Here is a 13,336-nt window from a genome sequence, read left to right on the forward strand (position 1 = left end):
GACATTTTAATCTTCGGTTCAGATTTCCAACAAAAGAATGAACTCAAAAGTGGTCTCTCTCTTTCTCCAAATGAATAGAACCATTCAAGGAATAAGCAGAATCAATGACACCAATGAAAGGAACAGTGAATTCTTCATTGACATACTGAACTATTTAAAGTTATTTCATCAGGTTTGCATTTAGGAATGAATGGCTTTTTTTATTTCCTAAGAAAGAGTATTGACTAGAACAGTGAATAATGCACTCAATTACAGTCGTTACTATAAATGCTGAAATGAGATATTACTGTAGGCTTGACAAATATGGCATGTACCAGAATGAAAAGGTTTCTGGTGTGGTTTATGAGCAATAAATTATAAAAACTTTTCGAAGTTTACTCTGTCCTGGGAGCTGCATTTAATTCTGACGATTGCCCTGCTAGGTCATTAACTTTTTGAAGACAAAAAATAATTTGTTGCTCAAAGCACATTAGAATTTGATGTGAATACATTGGAGGATGTCTTAAAGCAGACTGCTTGGAGATGGCCCAGTAAAATGCTTCCTTGTACACAGTTGGGAGTATTCCAGTTGTTTGATTTATATTCAGCCAAAAAGCAAGTGTGTGCTGTATCTTATAAACTTGTAATTTTCTTGTGGTACTGTACGTTACTGCACTCATAGTTGAAGCTTAGGCATCCCCATTTAAAAAGAATGCAGCGAGGCTAAGAATTTTGCTAAGTAAAGTTCATGGTTATTTGGTATTTATAAATCCGACCTTTTCACTTTCTGAGTACGTGAACACTTAGCCAGCAAGATAAGTTGTTCTGAATTGTAATTGAGACTGAGAAAACAACACTCATTGTTTGTTTCTTTTACGACTTCTAATGTGTTTTGCCATTCTCTGATCCTTGAGTGTTTTGCAGTACACAGGAGGAATTGCTCCTTGCAGTTGCACAACTCCTTGCTCTGGAAGAGCACTCTGTATAGCTCTCTCTACTTTTACAATAAAAACTTGCTTTAGCATAAGGCATTACTGTTAGCGCTTTTTTGTTATGTGACTGAAGGATGGCTCGTGTGTGTATGTGCGTATTTTTTCCTGGGAGTTTCATAAATATATAGTATTTAATGCTTTTCTCTTGATACTAATTTTTTTCATACAGGAACCTTCTTTTAAATTTACCCAGTGCTAAGTAATTTTTTGTCTGTTTTAAAACTGTTAACAGGTTGAACCTTTTGAAGTATCTCTTAAAAAAATACCAATTAGCAATTGTCATTTATTGTAGGTGCTACAAAATATATTAGAAACAGAAAACGAATACGCTAAGGAGCTACAGACAATGCTTTCAAACTACCTGCGACCATTACAAGCTAGTGAAAAGTATGTGAGTTTGTTCTGGCCTTTAAAATAAGGCTGAAGATCACTTGGGTTTTGGGGAGGGTTTATGTGGTTGAAACTTCAGTTTTAGTGATAATGTATGTTTTCTTGTGTGGACTGTGAGATCTTTGAGGCAGGGATTCCTGTTTCAGGTTCCTTTTATTCTGTTTGATTGCTGACTAGGACAGCCTGATCTTATCAAAGAAGCTTTTTCTTTTTAAGGTTGTAGATCTTATTAAAGCACAATTAGTCAATAACTGCAAACCTAAACACCTCTTATTTACCTTGGCTCCAGGTTAAACTCAGCAAACACTTCATACTTAATGGGAAACCTGGAAGAAATAAGTTCTTTCCAACAAATGCTTGTACAGTCTTTAGAAGAATGCACCAAGTAAGTACAACGCGTACCAGATACTGAAAAATTCTAACAAGCAAATATTATCACTTTTCTTGTTATGTATGTTAATGTTTGAGATGAAACTGTTCCTCTCGTTGTAACAATAGTTGCTACAACAAAAAAGTGACGTTTGGATAATCGCCACCCGCTTGCACAGATAGCTGTTGGGCCTAGAATGCAATCGCAGAGGAAGCAAGTTTTGAAATAGTTTGGAAACAATTTATAAATATCCATGAATTGCATACTAGTAGGAAGGTGTTAAAAAAAAAAAAAGTGGTAATTTTTATTTTGGAGGCTGGAATTTCTAGGTGATTAAGAGAATAAGAGAATGAAGGGATCTTAAACTGTGATGGAACAGTGGAGGCCAGGGGAAGTGACTTGGATGAAGGACTCAGAAAGATTTTGCTTAATATTTTTTGGTCTTCAACAAACGTGCTGGGAGAAGCATGTAGGATAGGCAGAAAGAACAAAATAAATAGTAAAATCAGTTATGCTTGTAGTGTACTATATATGAAGCAGAGAGAGCAAGAAGGGAAAGAAGAATGAGAGAACCTGTTTTCCTACCATAGGTTAGGTGAGTGGTAGTTGAATATTTTTTAGCTTGTATCTCTTGTATCTCTGCACTCTGGGGGTGCAAGAAAGAAGGTCAGCATCACATTTGCTTGTCCTAACAGTTGTCTACTGTTGAAACTCCACTGAAAGTGTAGTTCTTGCTCTTAACCTTGGTTGTATCCTTCTCATAGAATCACAGAATGATTAGAATGATTAGAAGGGTTAGAAGGGACATTAAGGATTAGAAGGGGCATAAAGAATCATCCTGTTCCACTCTTTCTGCCATGGGCAGGGACACCTCCCACCAGACCAGGTTGCCTGAGGCCCCACCCAGCCTGGCCTTGAGCACCTCCAGGGATGGGGCATCCACAGCTTCTCTGGGCAGCCTGTGCCAGGGCCTCACCACCCTCTGAGTGAAGAATTTCTTCCAAATACTTAATCTAAACCTACCCACTTCCAGTTTAAAGCCATTACTCCTTGTCCCATCCCTGTACTCCCTGACAAGCAGTCCCTCCCCAGCATAGGCCCCCTTTAGGTACAGGAAGGCTAGCGTAAGGTCCCCCCCGGAGCCTTCTCTTCTGCAGGCTGAACAACCCGAACTCCCGCAGCCTGTCTTCACAGGAGAGGTGCTCCAGCCCTCTGATTATCTCTATGGCCCTCCTCTGGACTTGCTCCAACAGCTCCATGTCCTTGTGCTGGTGGCCGCAGAGCTTAATGCAGGGCTCCAGGTGGGGCATCACAAGAACAGAGCAGAGGGGGAGAATCACCTCCCTCACCCTGCTGGCCACACTGCTTTGGATGCAGCCCAGGATACGGCTGGCTTTCTGGGCTGCAAGCACACATTTCCAGCTCACGTCGAGCTTCTCATCAACCAACACCCTCAGGTCCTTCTCCTCAGGGCTGCTCTCAATCCATTCTCCACCCAGCCTGTATTTGAGCTTGGGATTGCCCAGGCCCACGTGCAGGACCTTGCACTTGGCCTGGTTGAATTTCATGAGGTTTGCACAGGCCCTGAAGCCTGTCCAGGTCCCTCTGGGTGGCATCCCTTCCCTCCAGTGTGCTGACTGCACCACATATTGGTGTCATCGGTAAACTTGCTGGGGGTGCACTCAATTTCACTGTCCATGTCAGTGACAAAGATGTTAAGCAGGACTGTTCCCTGTACCAATCCCTGAGGAACTCCACTTGCTACTCATCTCCACTGAGACGTTGGGCTGTTGACCGCAACTATTGCAACCATCCAGCCAATTCCTTACCCAGCAAGTCATCCATCCATCAAGTCCATGTCTCTCTTTAAAGACAAAGATATCACAGGGGACAGTGTCAAATGCTTTGCACAAGTCCAGGTAGATGATGTCAGGTTTTTTTCCTTGCTTGTGTTCTGCTTTTGTCTGACCATGTGGTGACCTAATGTGGCCACTAATCCAAATTTGCTTGTTTTCTGCCAAATTAACCATTTGAATTGCTACTGAGGGTTGAGACAAGCTTCAGCCTGTGTAGGGGAACTAACTGCTGGGAGTACTTGGCTGTGAGTAGGGGAGAATGTGTTGGATGGAGGAGAAAACACCTATTTTGGCAGCAGTGATCTTGTAGATGAGCTCTGTGTGTTTTGTTTTGACTTCTCCCTCCTCTGTTCCTCTGAGCTGCTCTATGTTAAGAGGAAGCTGCTGTGATGACAAAGTGTGAGCTGTGTCTCCTCTAGACACTAATTTATGTCTGGGTTTGTTGCTGACTTTGGATCTCATGTCCCCCGCCATCTGGCTTCTCTCCTTCTCTTCTGTCTCTAGACAGCATAGACTGGAGAGAGTGGAAAGGATGGTGTAGCAAAGATAACTTTTAGCAGTGGAGTAGAGACAGTCTTGAAGTGGCCTTTCTTAAACTTAAGACTTGACTAGCTAAGTGGTGTCTGAATCACTGAGAGTGACAGTATGTCCTTGTACTCAAATGTTGTCATCTTTCCTCTTCTCTTGTCACTTAACTTTCTGTTGTTGCTTTATTTCTTTCTGTGATTTTAAACTATATTTGCACACCTTTTCCTAATGGCCATTGTTTTTTTTTCTTCGTGGGAAGTGAAACATTACTGTGTAACAAATTAGGAAACATAATGGCTCCTGGTAGGTGGGCAGAGGAAGTGATACCTCAGGACTGCTGAAGGGTTACTACAAAGGTTTTGTATTATTTCCTTTCCGTAAATATGCTGGCCATGCCAAGTTATGTTTTCAGTTTAATTTTCATTGTAGCATATCGACTTGAGCATCCAGCTTCCTCCTGTTTTGAATCTAATCCATGATAATTCCCATTATGCAGAAGAACGCCTGCCCTGCTGTCTTGTTTTCTGTCGTTTTGCCATGTTTTTTTGGCTGGTGAACCTGTTCTATAAACTCAGAGCAGCTTCCAGGCTGAAAATAGATTTATCATTTTATTTCATTTTTGGCAGAGGGCTTGCAGTTCCATCATTCAGGCACTTCAAGTTGCAGCATCCGGTGTGTTTTTTTTTTTAACTTGACATGTCACGGTGACCAAGCGCAGATGTTCTGCCACTGGTAGCGCTGCCAGCCTACGCAGCTTGACAAACTCCTGCTCTTGTGCCTGGGAGTTCAATATTGGTTGAGTTCCACACCCTACTCGAGTCAGTTTGTCATTTCAGTTCTCTCTTAATAAATCCTTACGTGTGAAACTTTCTGATGCTTTTTCTCTTCTTGTCTTTGCTGTGTTGCCTTATTTAATCCTCATTTTGTTAAACACTGGTTGATTTCAAAGCATGTAAAACTGTAGTGATTTTTGTGTATTCTAAAGGAGGGAGGTGTTAGGATGCTGCTTGGTTTTTGTGTGCCATGCTTCCTTCCTCCTGCCCTGGCGCGTTCCCAAACCTGAGAGCTCCTCTGGTGCGCTGCTGTAGGTTTGTCCTCTTTGAGCTTGTCCAGGTTGGCCTCCACTGCAGTATAACCGCGGTGCTCCTGCAGGCTGCTCCATCTGTCGTAGTCCTGGGAACATTTCTTGTCTGGCTGCCTGGGTGCTGGGGATGGCCAGACAGATGCTTTGGGGTTACATCTCCCTTCATAATTTCTGTTGTTTAGCAAACAAAAAAGGTGAAACAAGTCTAACTTGGCACTGAGTGAGAATCTTCTCACTGACCTGCTTCAAAAGAACATTTCTTTGCTGATCAGCTTCAAGTGCACTTAGTTGTGGTGGTGGAAAAGAGCAGTAAGAGGCAAGGCAGGGAGACGCTGCTGGAGTCTTGAGTTACAGAAAAGAGGATTTCTGATTGTAAAACAGAGCAAGAGTGCTCCAGTCTCTTGAAGGCAGAAGCGATCGGGTGCTCTAGAGCTCTTTCCAGATCTGTGATCCAGTGCCAGCTCTCCATTCTGCTGTGGCTCACACAGCGCAGGAGGGTCCGAATGGACAAGCTCAGTCATCTCTCTCAGCTTATCTAAGTGATCTCTAGTTTTGAAGTATTCCTCTATCGATATCTTTGTAGCAGGAGATTGAACAGATGTCTTCCGCTCTAAAAAAAATTCTTCTGCTCACCTGGGAGTAGCGGCTGTCAGTCTGTGGCTGTAATTCTCAATAAGGGAAGGCAGGTTGTCTGGTGGACTGTGAATAAATTGAACAGAGCCTCAGTTTGTGAAAATAACAGCTCAGAAAGCTGTGAAGCTTCTTCCTTATTTCAGCAGCTTTGTTAACTGTGAAGCCTTGGGAGATGACATCATCTAGTGTGGCTTTCGCAAACTGCATCCTTTGAAGTCATCAGCCACAGAGGTCCTGTAACCATTTTTGCAGACCTTCAGTTGTTCTTGAAGTTCTGTGCTACCAGCTTTAAGTTCAAAACATTCCCTGGATTGACTTCTTGCAAATGTAAGAAGCTTTAAGCTTTACCAAGCTCCTTCAAAGAGGCTGTGAGAGGGGCAGAAAATTCTGCAGTTCTGCTTTTTCCAGTTTTTGATCGGCTCTGCAGGTGAATGCGTAGGGGCCAGGGACATAGGTGACACTACACAGTGCTTTTCTGGTAACCGCAGTCAAGTGAGACTTAAGGACAGCTGAATTCAACCTGGCAAAAAGAAAGCACACGTACAGCATGCAGTACTGATAACGTTGTTATCTACGTTTGCTGACTTTGTTAGTCTGTGTTAGAACTTGCCAGATTCATCAGAGTTTCCACAGCCTTTACCAGAAAGTTGTAAAGGTCAGTAACATGAAAACTAAGGTAGATTTCTTCAGAGTACCCAGGATGTAATTAATTATTCTGTAACGTCACTATTTCTTTGGCTGCCACTGTAGCTTGCTTTAGTCCCGTTATGCTCACTGGTCTTGATCAGGTTCTTAAAGTGTGACTGAGCCACGAGGTCATTTCTTTCTTACTGTTCTCAGATGATCTTGTGGTGGGAACCCAGCCTGAGGAAACAAAGCTGGTAGCTATCAGATACAACTCCACCAAACTGCTGATGTTAGAGAACCTAGGTATGATGATGGTGCCTGTACCGTGTGTACAACAGCAGACTTTGTTATCATTCTCTACTTCTGTAATTGAAACTAAAGCATGTCTTTGGCCTCTTTATAGCTGAAGTTGTTGCCTCTCTTTAAATATCTCTCTATAAAAATATACATAGTACATGTGTGTATATATACGTGATTCCTTTTTAATTAAGGTATCAAATACGAGAATATTACTGGGATGCCAGCTTCAGAATACATTGTCAAACTATGCTCTTTACTGAATTTGAAGGCATTAATTACCAGAGGGTTTATATGATGTGGTGACAGGCATTAAATTGTTTTTCAGGTAGTTAAAGGAGATGCACATAACTTACTAATTACTCCTGTGAAATTAGTAGAATACTTTCAAATAATGTGCATAGTTGAAAGTCAAAGGGAATGAGTTGCTGCCCCCTCATAAAGCCTGTTAATTATCTTAATTCAGCAAAGAATCTGTAGCATAAAGTTACAGTGCGTGCGTAACATTTGGGAGAGAATAACGTCAATCTTTCATTCCCCTAAAAGAATGGCGGGCTGAGGAGACACAGATGTCTCCTTGATGCGAGCAGCCATAACTCACTTCTTTTCCCCAGGCGCCACGCTATGAAGAGACAACTTAACCATTTGCAGCGATTGTTTATCGGGGCCTCTGACTATTTAATACTGAGCTATATGCCCCGAGTGCGTCTTTGGTCTGAGACTTCTGCTGTCTCTATTGCTTGAAGAATGCGGTGTTAGCTCATGCTTACATCTATTAAAGGAGACTAGCTGCTAGACGGGAAATCCTGCTAGGATGGCCCTATGAACAGCGTTCCCTCTGTGCTGGGGAATGCCCCCTTGTTCCTGAAATGCCTGCGGGAGCGGCATTGTGTCAGAATTTAATCTTTTTTTCAAGAGGGATCATTGCAGAGGATGAAATGTGGGCCCTGGCTTTTCATGTAAGGAGCACTGGCAGTGTGGTCAGTGCATCTGGCATGGCGTGCCAACTGGGTGTTTGGTTGTTGGCTTTGGGATACCTGCGGGGATGGTGTTCTCAGATAAGGAAACATCTTTCCCGTGCCTCTCAGTTTGAACATCTCTGCAGTCAGTTTTGGTTTCACAGAGGTTAGGTCTTCCCACACCATACAGAGGGGGTGAACAGCTTCGTAGGACTTAATGTTTTGCAGTTTGGGGCCTGCTTCGTGGGGGTGAACTTCTGCATTTTAATTACTGTGAATGAAGTGGAGCAGTGGGACAAGACAAGTGTATTTCAGTGGGATCCGTACGTTCCCTGTTTCGAGGAGCGGCTGTCCTGAGAACCGAAGCAGTTCTTTTGTACTGGAGTTCACCGGAGCATCTGCCACTTTAAGAGGGAATGTACTACAGACTGATATTTAGAAATGTTATGAACACGTTCAGGATGATGAGAAAATCTTTTTTTAACATAAAACCAATATTTTATCGGAGAGAATTGTTGGAACTAATGTGAGCATGAAAGCACCTGCTTCTGCCAACAGTGTGTATTGGGTATTTACCGAGGACTCACTTAGCCTCCGAGCAGTGTGAAATACCGAATGCAAGAGTAGTTAAATGGATAACAACAGCAGCAAAAACTCTGCTGTTTGCTTTAGCCTGTTTGTAAGATGAGACAAAGACTTGGCATATTTATGTTAGGAAACGTAATATTTGTACAAGAAATGGAAATGTCTGAAGGAAGTTAAAACATTTTGCCTCCTTGAATATGTTGTACATGGGTTTTCGGTGAAGTATTGTGGGCAAACACAGTCTAGGAGTGCTGAAAACTTTGCCCTATCTTTTGGGTAAGTTCAGTGTGGATTTTGCAATCAGCAATTCGCTGTATAACCTGCTATTGAAGAGGCTTAGTCTTTCAAGTGGGGGTCACTCAGTAGAAAATAGGGTTTCACCTGTTCCAGCACCCTTATGTGCTCTTGTTAGTCCAATTTATTCCTTTGCACATAGAAAATAATCTAGTATGGATATTTTGAATAGCTCTAAAAATGACGTGGTGGTAGTAAAAAGGCATGGCTACTTCCCATCAGTTTGTGTGCAACTTGAATAATTCAGATTGCTAAAAAGTGAGAGTTCTTCTTCTACATACAAAGCATGCACCTTAAGGAGATACAGAGTAAGTTAATGACAGCTCTCATAATCTTACTCTTAATTTTGCTGTTTATACGGATGCAAAATCAAAATTCAGGCTTTCTGCTGCTTGTACAGGTTCTCAGCAGGTGTCACACTGCCATTGTCAGATATTTATAATCCTGATACTTCCTTAGTGCAATTACATGAGTCTGCTAAAATCTTTTGAAAACCATGCTGTGTATTCATATTATTTTTCTTTCTGTTTCCATCGCTTATGTGGAAAAAAAATGCATACATAGCCTTCAGACAAACCTGGTCAAAACTGATTCTGTTCCCAAGACTGTGAAAATAACCTTTTCTTCTAAATGCTGCTTCACTTGTTGAGTCATCTTTTTGTTTTGTTTTTGTTTCTGGCCAGAGTAACTGAGGCTACTGTTACTTACTTGACAAAAAAATAAAAAATAAAACCAACAACAAACCTCATGCACAGAATTGTTTTTTAAAGACCTAAAGTGAAATTTTCCTGCAATGTTTAGCAGATGTGGTTCATTCGGGCATGGAAGATGAATAAAACACAAGTTACAGAAATTATTTCTCTATCAGTGGTGGTAAAGCAGCATTTTTGCCCTGGTAGCTAGTGAATATAAATGTGCTTTATGGTCCTTGAAAAGCAAGATGAATGGTTGTGTAAAAACTACCTGTAATTGCACTATAACTGTCTGTTTGTGCTATCAGAACTTAATGCGGTACTTTCATGAATATTTTAAGCATGTTGGCTGTATTGGGGGAGAGTAGAGGGAGAGAATGCTATTACTTACTCTATCCTGTCTTGCCATAGTGTTGAAATACTGATTTTGAGACTTGGCATAGTATAGATAATGTGGATAGTAACCAATAGGTACATTCACTAAAAATCAAGCTCCTAACCAGTGCGTTAATTCTTGAAAAAGGATGACCAAATGAACGTCTTAGGAATATCTACCATGTTATACCTACACTGTGATCATATAGGCAGGCCTGACAGTTACAGGGCTGAATCTGTAAAGAGAGAAGAGAATGCTGTTGTTTGCTGGTCAGTGACCATAAAAATCTGTTTATTTATATAATTCATGTTATATATATATTTATATTACGTGTTTATATATATTTTTAAAAAAGTTATTCATTAAAAATATACACTGCCTTACCAGGCTGTAATTTATTTCTTTGGTTTGTATGACTGTAATTTCATCTTCATTACTCTATTTTTAGGTTGCCTGAAGCTCAGCAGAGGGTTGGAGGATGTTTTCTAAATCTGATGCCACAAATGAAAAGCTTATACCTTGCATACTGTGCCAATCATCCATCAGCAGTAAATGTTCTCACAGAACACAGGTATGTTTACCTCGTAGTCTGTAGATTTTTTTTTTTAATTTCTATTTATTTGAAACAAAAACTGCAGCACAAAGCTGTTTGCAGTCATGACCAGCCTGTCAATTTTGATGGCTTCTTATCAACTGAGCTAGAACTATCATTTATGGGGCACACACTGGACTTCAGATATGTAAAACAAACTGTGGTTATTGTCATCTTCGTTTTAAGAATGTCAGGATAAAGAAGTCTGCTGAAGTATGGCATAATTGCCATGATGACTGGAAGGTTTTTTATACAGTTGGCTGTTTGTAACTTAGCCCTGTAAAAGCCTGTGTGTTTGTTAGTATGTACTGGATTTTGTAATGGTATACCCTTAGTTTAATTTTGAGTGATAGAGAGGAGCATAAGCTTTTCAAATTCACAAAATTGGTATTTCCTGCCTATAAGACGTAGGATTCTGAGTTAACATTGCAGAGGTTGCACAGCTTTGGGACTGACCTCAAATTTGTATAGAAGATACCCAGCATCACATTGAGGAAAGAGTGTTGAGGCCAGAATCTGATTCTAAATCTGCTTGCATAAAGTTTTCCTGTAAATTCTCCTGATGAGCACATGCTGCAGCAGCTGTTTGCTTGGTGCTGTTTGTCTGCCTATGGTGCAGGATGGAACCATGACCTTTTCTTCACGGGACAAATTCTAGCAGGATATCTTTTTTTTTTTTTTTTTTTTTTTGCCTCTTCGAGTCTTTTTCTTGATGTTATAGACCAAAGACAAGATTGTTTGACTACTCTTAACTCTCCATCAACGAAGAGGAACATAATTGACTTGTTTTCTGTAATGTTAAGTTCTTCCAACTTGCATTTTATTTTAACAGCAACAGTTTGCGGTATAGTTAGGACTCTTACTCATAGTGGAATAAATCAAAAAGCTTCTAGCTACTAAAGACTATTAACTATAGTTCAGGGATTGGAACTAGATGGTCTTTAAGGTCCTTTCCAACCTGAGCCATTCTATGAACTATCGCTTATGTTAGTAAATTCTCTTGTTCTCTTTGGAAAATAGAGCCACAAATTCACATTGCAATTTAGGCTGGAAGAAGGTATTTCTAGTCAGACACAATAACAAATTAAACAAGACCAAAAGAAAAATGAAATCAAACTCCTTAGTGTTTTCTTTCAAATTGCCTGCTTCCAGTAGCATTATCTGTAAATGCTAAAATACTTAGGTGATTTAAGCCTACAGGTTTGTAATGCTCACAGGTTTAGATTTTGTTGTTGTTTGTGCTTTCGTGCTCTTTCTGTACAGAGGTCTGGGATTTGATCTGTAGATGGGAGATGGTAAGTGATAGCAAACACCTACGTTTAAGATTTTGAGATATTTGTAAAGAATTATGTGGATTTTCAGAACCCTCGGAGAACAGAGGGAACAGGTATGTCTGAGAAACGGTGATTAAGAATATGAGAGAGGAAAGTGAATTGTTTTGCAAATTGGAAAGAGAAGTATTTGGTCTCTTCTGTGTTGCTTTGGGCATTGTTTGTCCTAAGCAAAAATCAGCTTCTGGTCTGTAAAGTCAGCCTGCTGTCAAGCCCTGGTTGAGTCAATATAAGCATCATAGCGCAATTAAGTAATTCAGATGTGGGAGTAGGTTCAAAGCAATTGCATTGTTCATAAGAGATAGCTCGAGGGGGAAAGAAGTTCTGATAAACAGCTTTCTGTTTAATGCTATTGTCTTGTAAGGCATGAGTCAACAGAAGTGAATCCTGTTTTTTAAAATTACCCCTATTTTATTATTCTAAGCCCTTCGGTTTTGCTGAATGCCGTTGCTGTAGGTAGCAAGTGGCTCAGCTGAGGATTCTGCTTCAGGCAGCTGCCTTGAAGAAATGGGAAAATGGCTTTGAGCAATTCTAAGCCTTTTTGTCTCAGAATACAAGAAACCTTTTAATTACAGTATTTTAAATGGAGAGAGAAAAAGGCACTTTGGCTTGGAATAAATTGATTGAGGGCGTGGGGAAAAAGAAAGCACTCAGAACTGTCTTCTTGTTTAATTAGTTGAAATGGTTTTATTATGTAAAAGCATCTCTCATAAACTTTAATGTAAAAATTACTGTGAGGTTTGAGGATTGTCATGACTGCAATAGTAACGAAACGACCACGTTGCAGTTAATACTGGATCAGTACTGAAATGAGACTTCTTCAGAGTTCTCAAAGATTGGTTTAGACTTCCAAGAAGTTACGATGATTTGTTGGCTGTTTCTGTGGTATAATGATGTGCTTTAATACCAGCAGATACATGGCAGAGAAATAGATGTTTGAATTCTTAGATTTGAGCATCAAGTTTCTAACAGCTGCACTTCTCAGTAGCATTTTAGAGTGAGGGGACTGGAACAGTCTAGAGTAGTTTGGTTTAGAGCATAAATTCTTACTGTCTTCATCAGATGATTTCTTGCCACAAACTCTGTGCACTTCGTAAACTGACAACATGCCTTAACTGTGCTTCTGAAATGTGTTCTACAAAAAGAACTAGCAGGTAGTTTTTAAGTCAGGTTTTTACATCATAAAATTAGTAATTTCTGCAGTTTATTAAGTTTGCTTGCTTTTGAAAACTCAAAGGGAATTGGCTATTGTTTTGAAGCATTAACTGTGCTCTTTTCTTTAGCCAGTTGGATCACTGTCACATCAAAATTGCTGTAAGCAGTCATCTGGCTTGGTGCAATACTACATGCACAAAGGTTTTATATCATTTTGTGAAACATCAGGCGTGCTCTTTGAGCGGTGTTGTAGTACCTGTTAAGAGGTCCTTGCTACCCGGTAAAGAGTCAGTACGTATACTTACAAACTGATGACACTCACCTATTCAGAATTATTTTGAACTTGTATTGAAAACCCTGTTTTGAATAGAAGTTTAGTAAAAATGGTTTTTAAATAGTGGTACTTGGGAAAGGGCTGGAGATTTAAAAGGTGCATCCAGTGGGAATGTGACTATTCCCCATGCCACCCAGTGTGAATGCCAGCCTGATGTTTCCTGTTTCTGTTCTGTCATTTGCTTCTTGGTCACGTGTAAAAGCACCATGGGTAGTCTTATTCAGTTAATACAAAATAAGGCATGTGCACATGTATGCATGTA

General features: G+C 40.4%; 1 protein-coding gene across 5 annotated transcripts in view; it reads left to right on the forward strand.

Moving 5' to 3' along the window:
* ARHGEF7 (Rho guanine nucleotide exchange factor 7) overlaps positions 1 to 13,336 on the forward strand; it is a 118,959-nt gene that overhangs the window by 63,277 nt on the left and 42,346 nt on the right. For all 5 annotated transcript variants that reach the window (XM_035318168.1, XM_035318177.1, XM_035318194.1 and 2 more), the window contains 3 exons: positions 1,264 to 1,358; positions 1,651 to 1,746; positions 10,111 to 10,233. In XM_035318168.1, coding sequence (XP_035174059.1) covers positions 1,264 to 1,358; positions 1,651 to 1,746; positions 10,111 to 10,233 — 314 coding nt within the window. The remainder of the gene's footprint in view (positions 1 to 1,263; positions 1,359 to 1,650; positions 1,747 to 10,110; positions 10,234 to 13,336) is intronic.

The sequence above is a fragment of the Oxyura jamaicensis genome, chromosome 1, assembly GCF_011077185.1.
Source record: "Oxyura jamaicensis isolate SHBP4307 breed ruddy duck chromosome 1, BPBGC_Ojam_1.0, whole genome shotgun sequence".
In the NCBI taxonomy this organism is placed as follows: Eukaryota; Metazoa; Chordata; class Aves; order Anseriformes; family Anatidae; genus Oxyura; species Oxyura jamaicensis.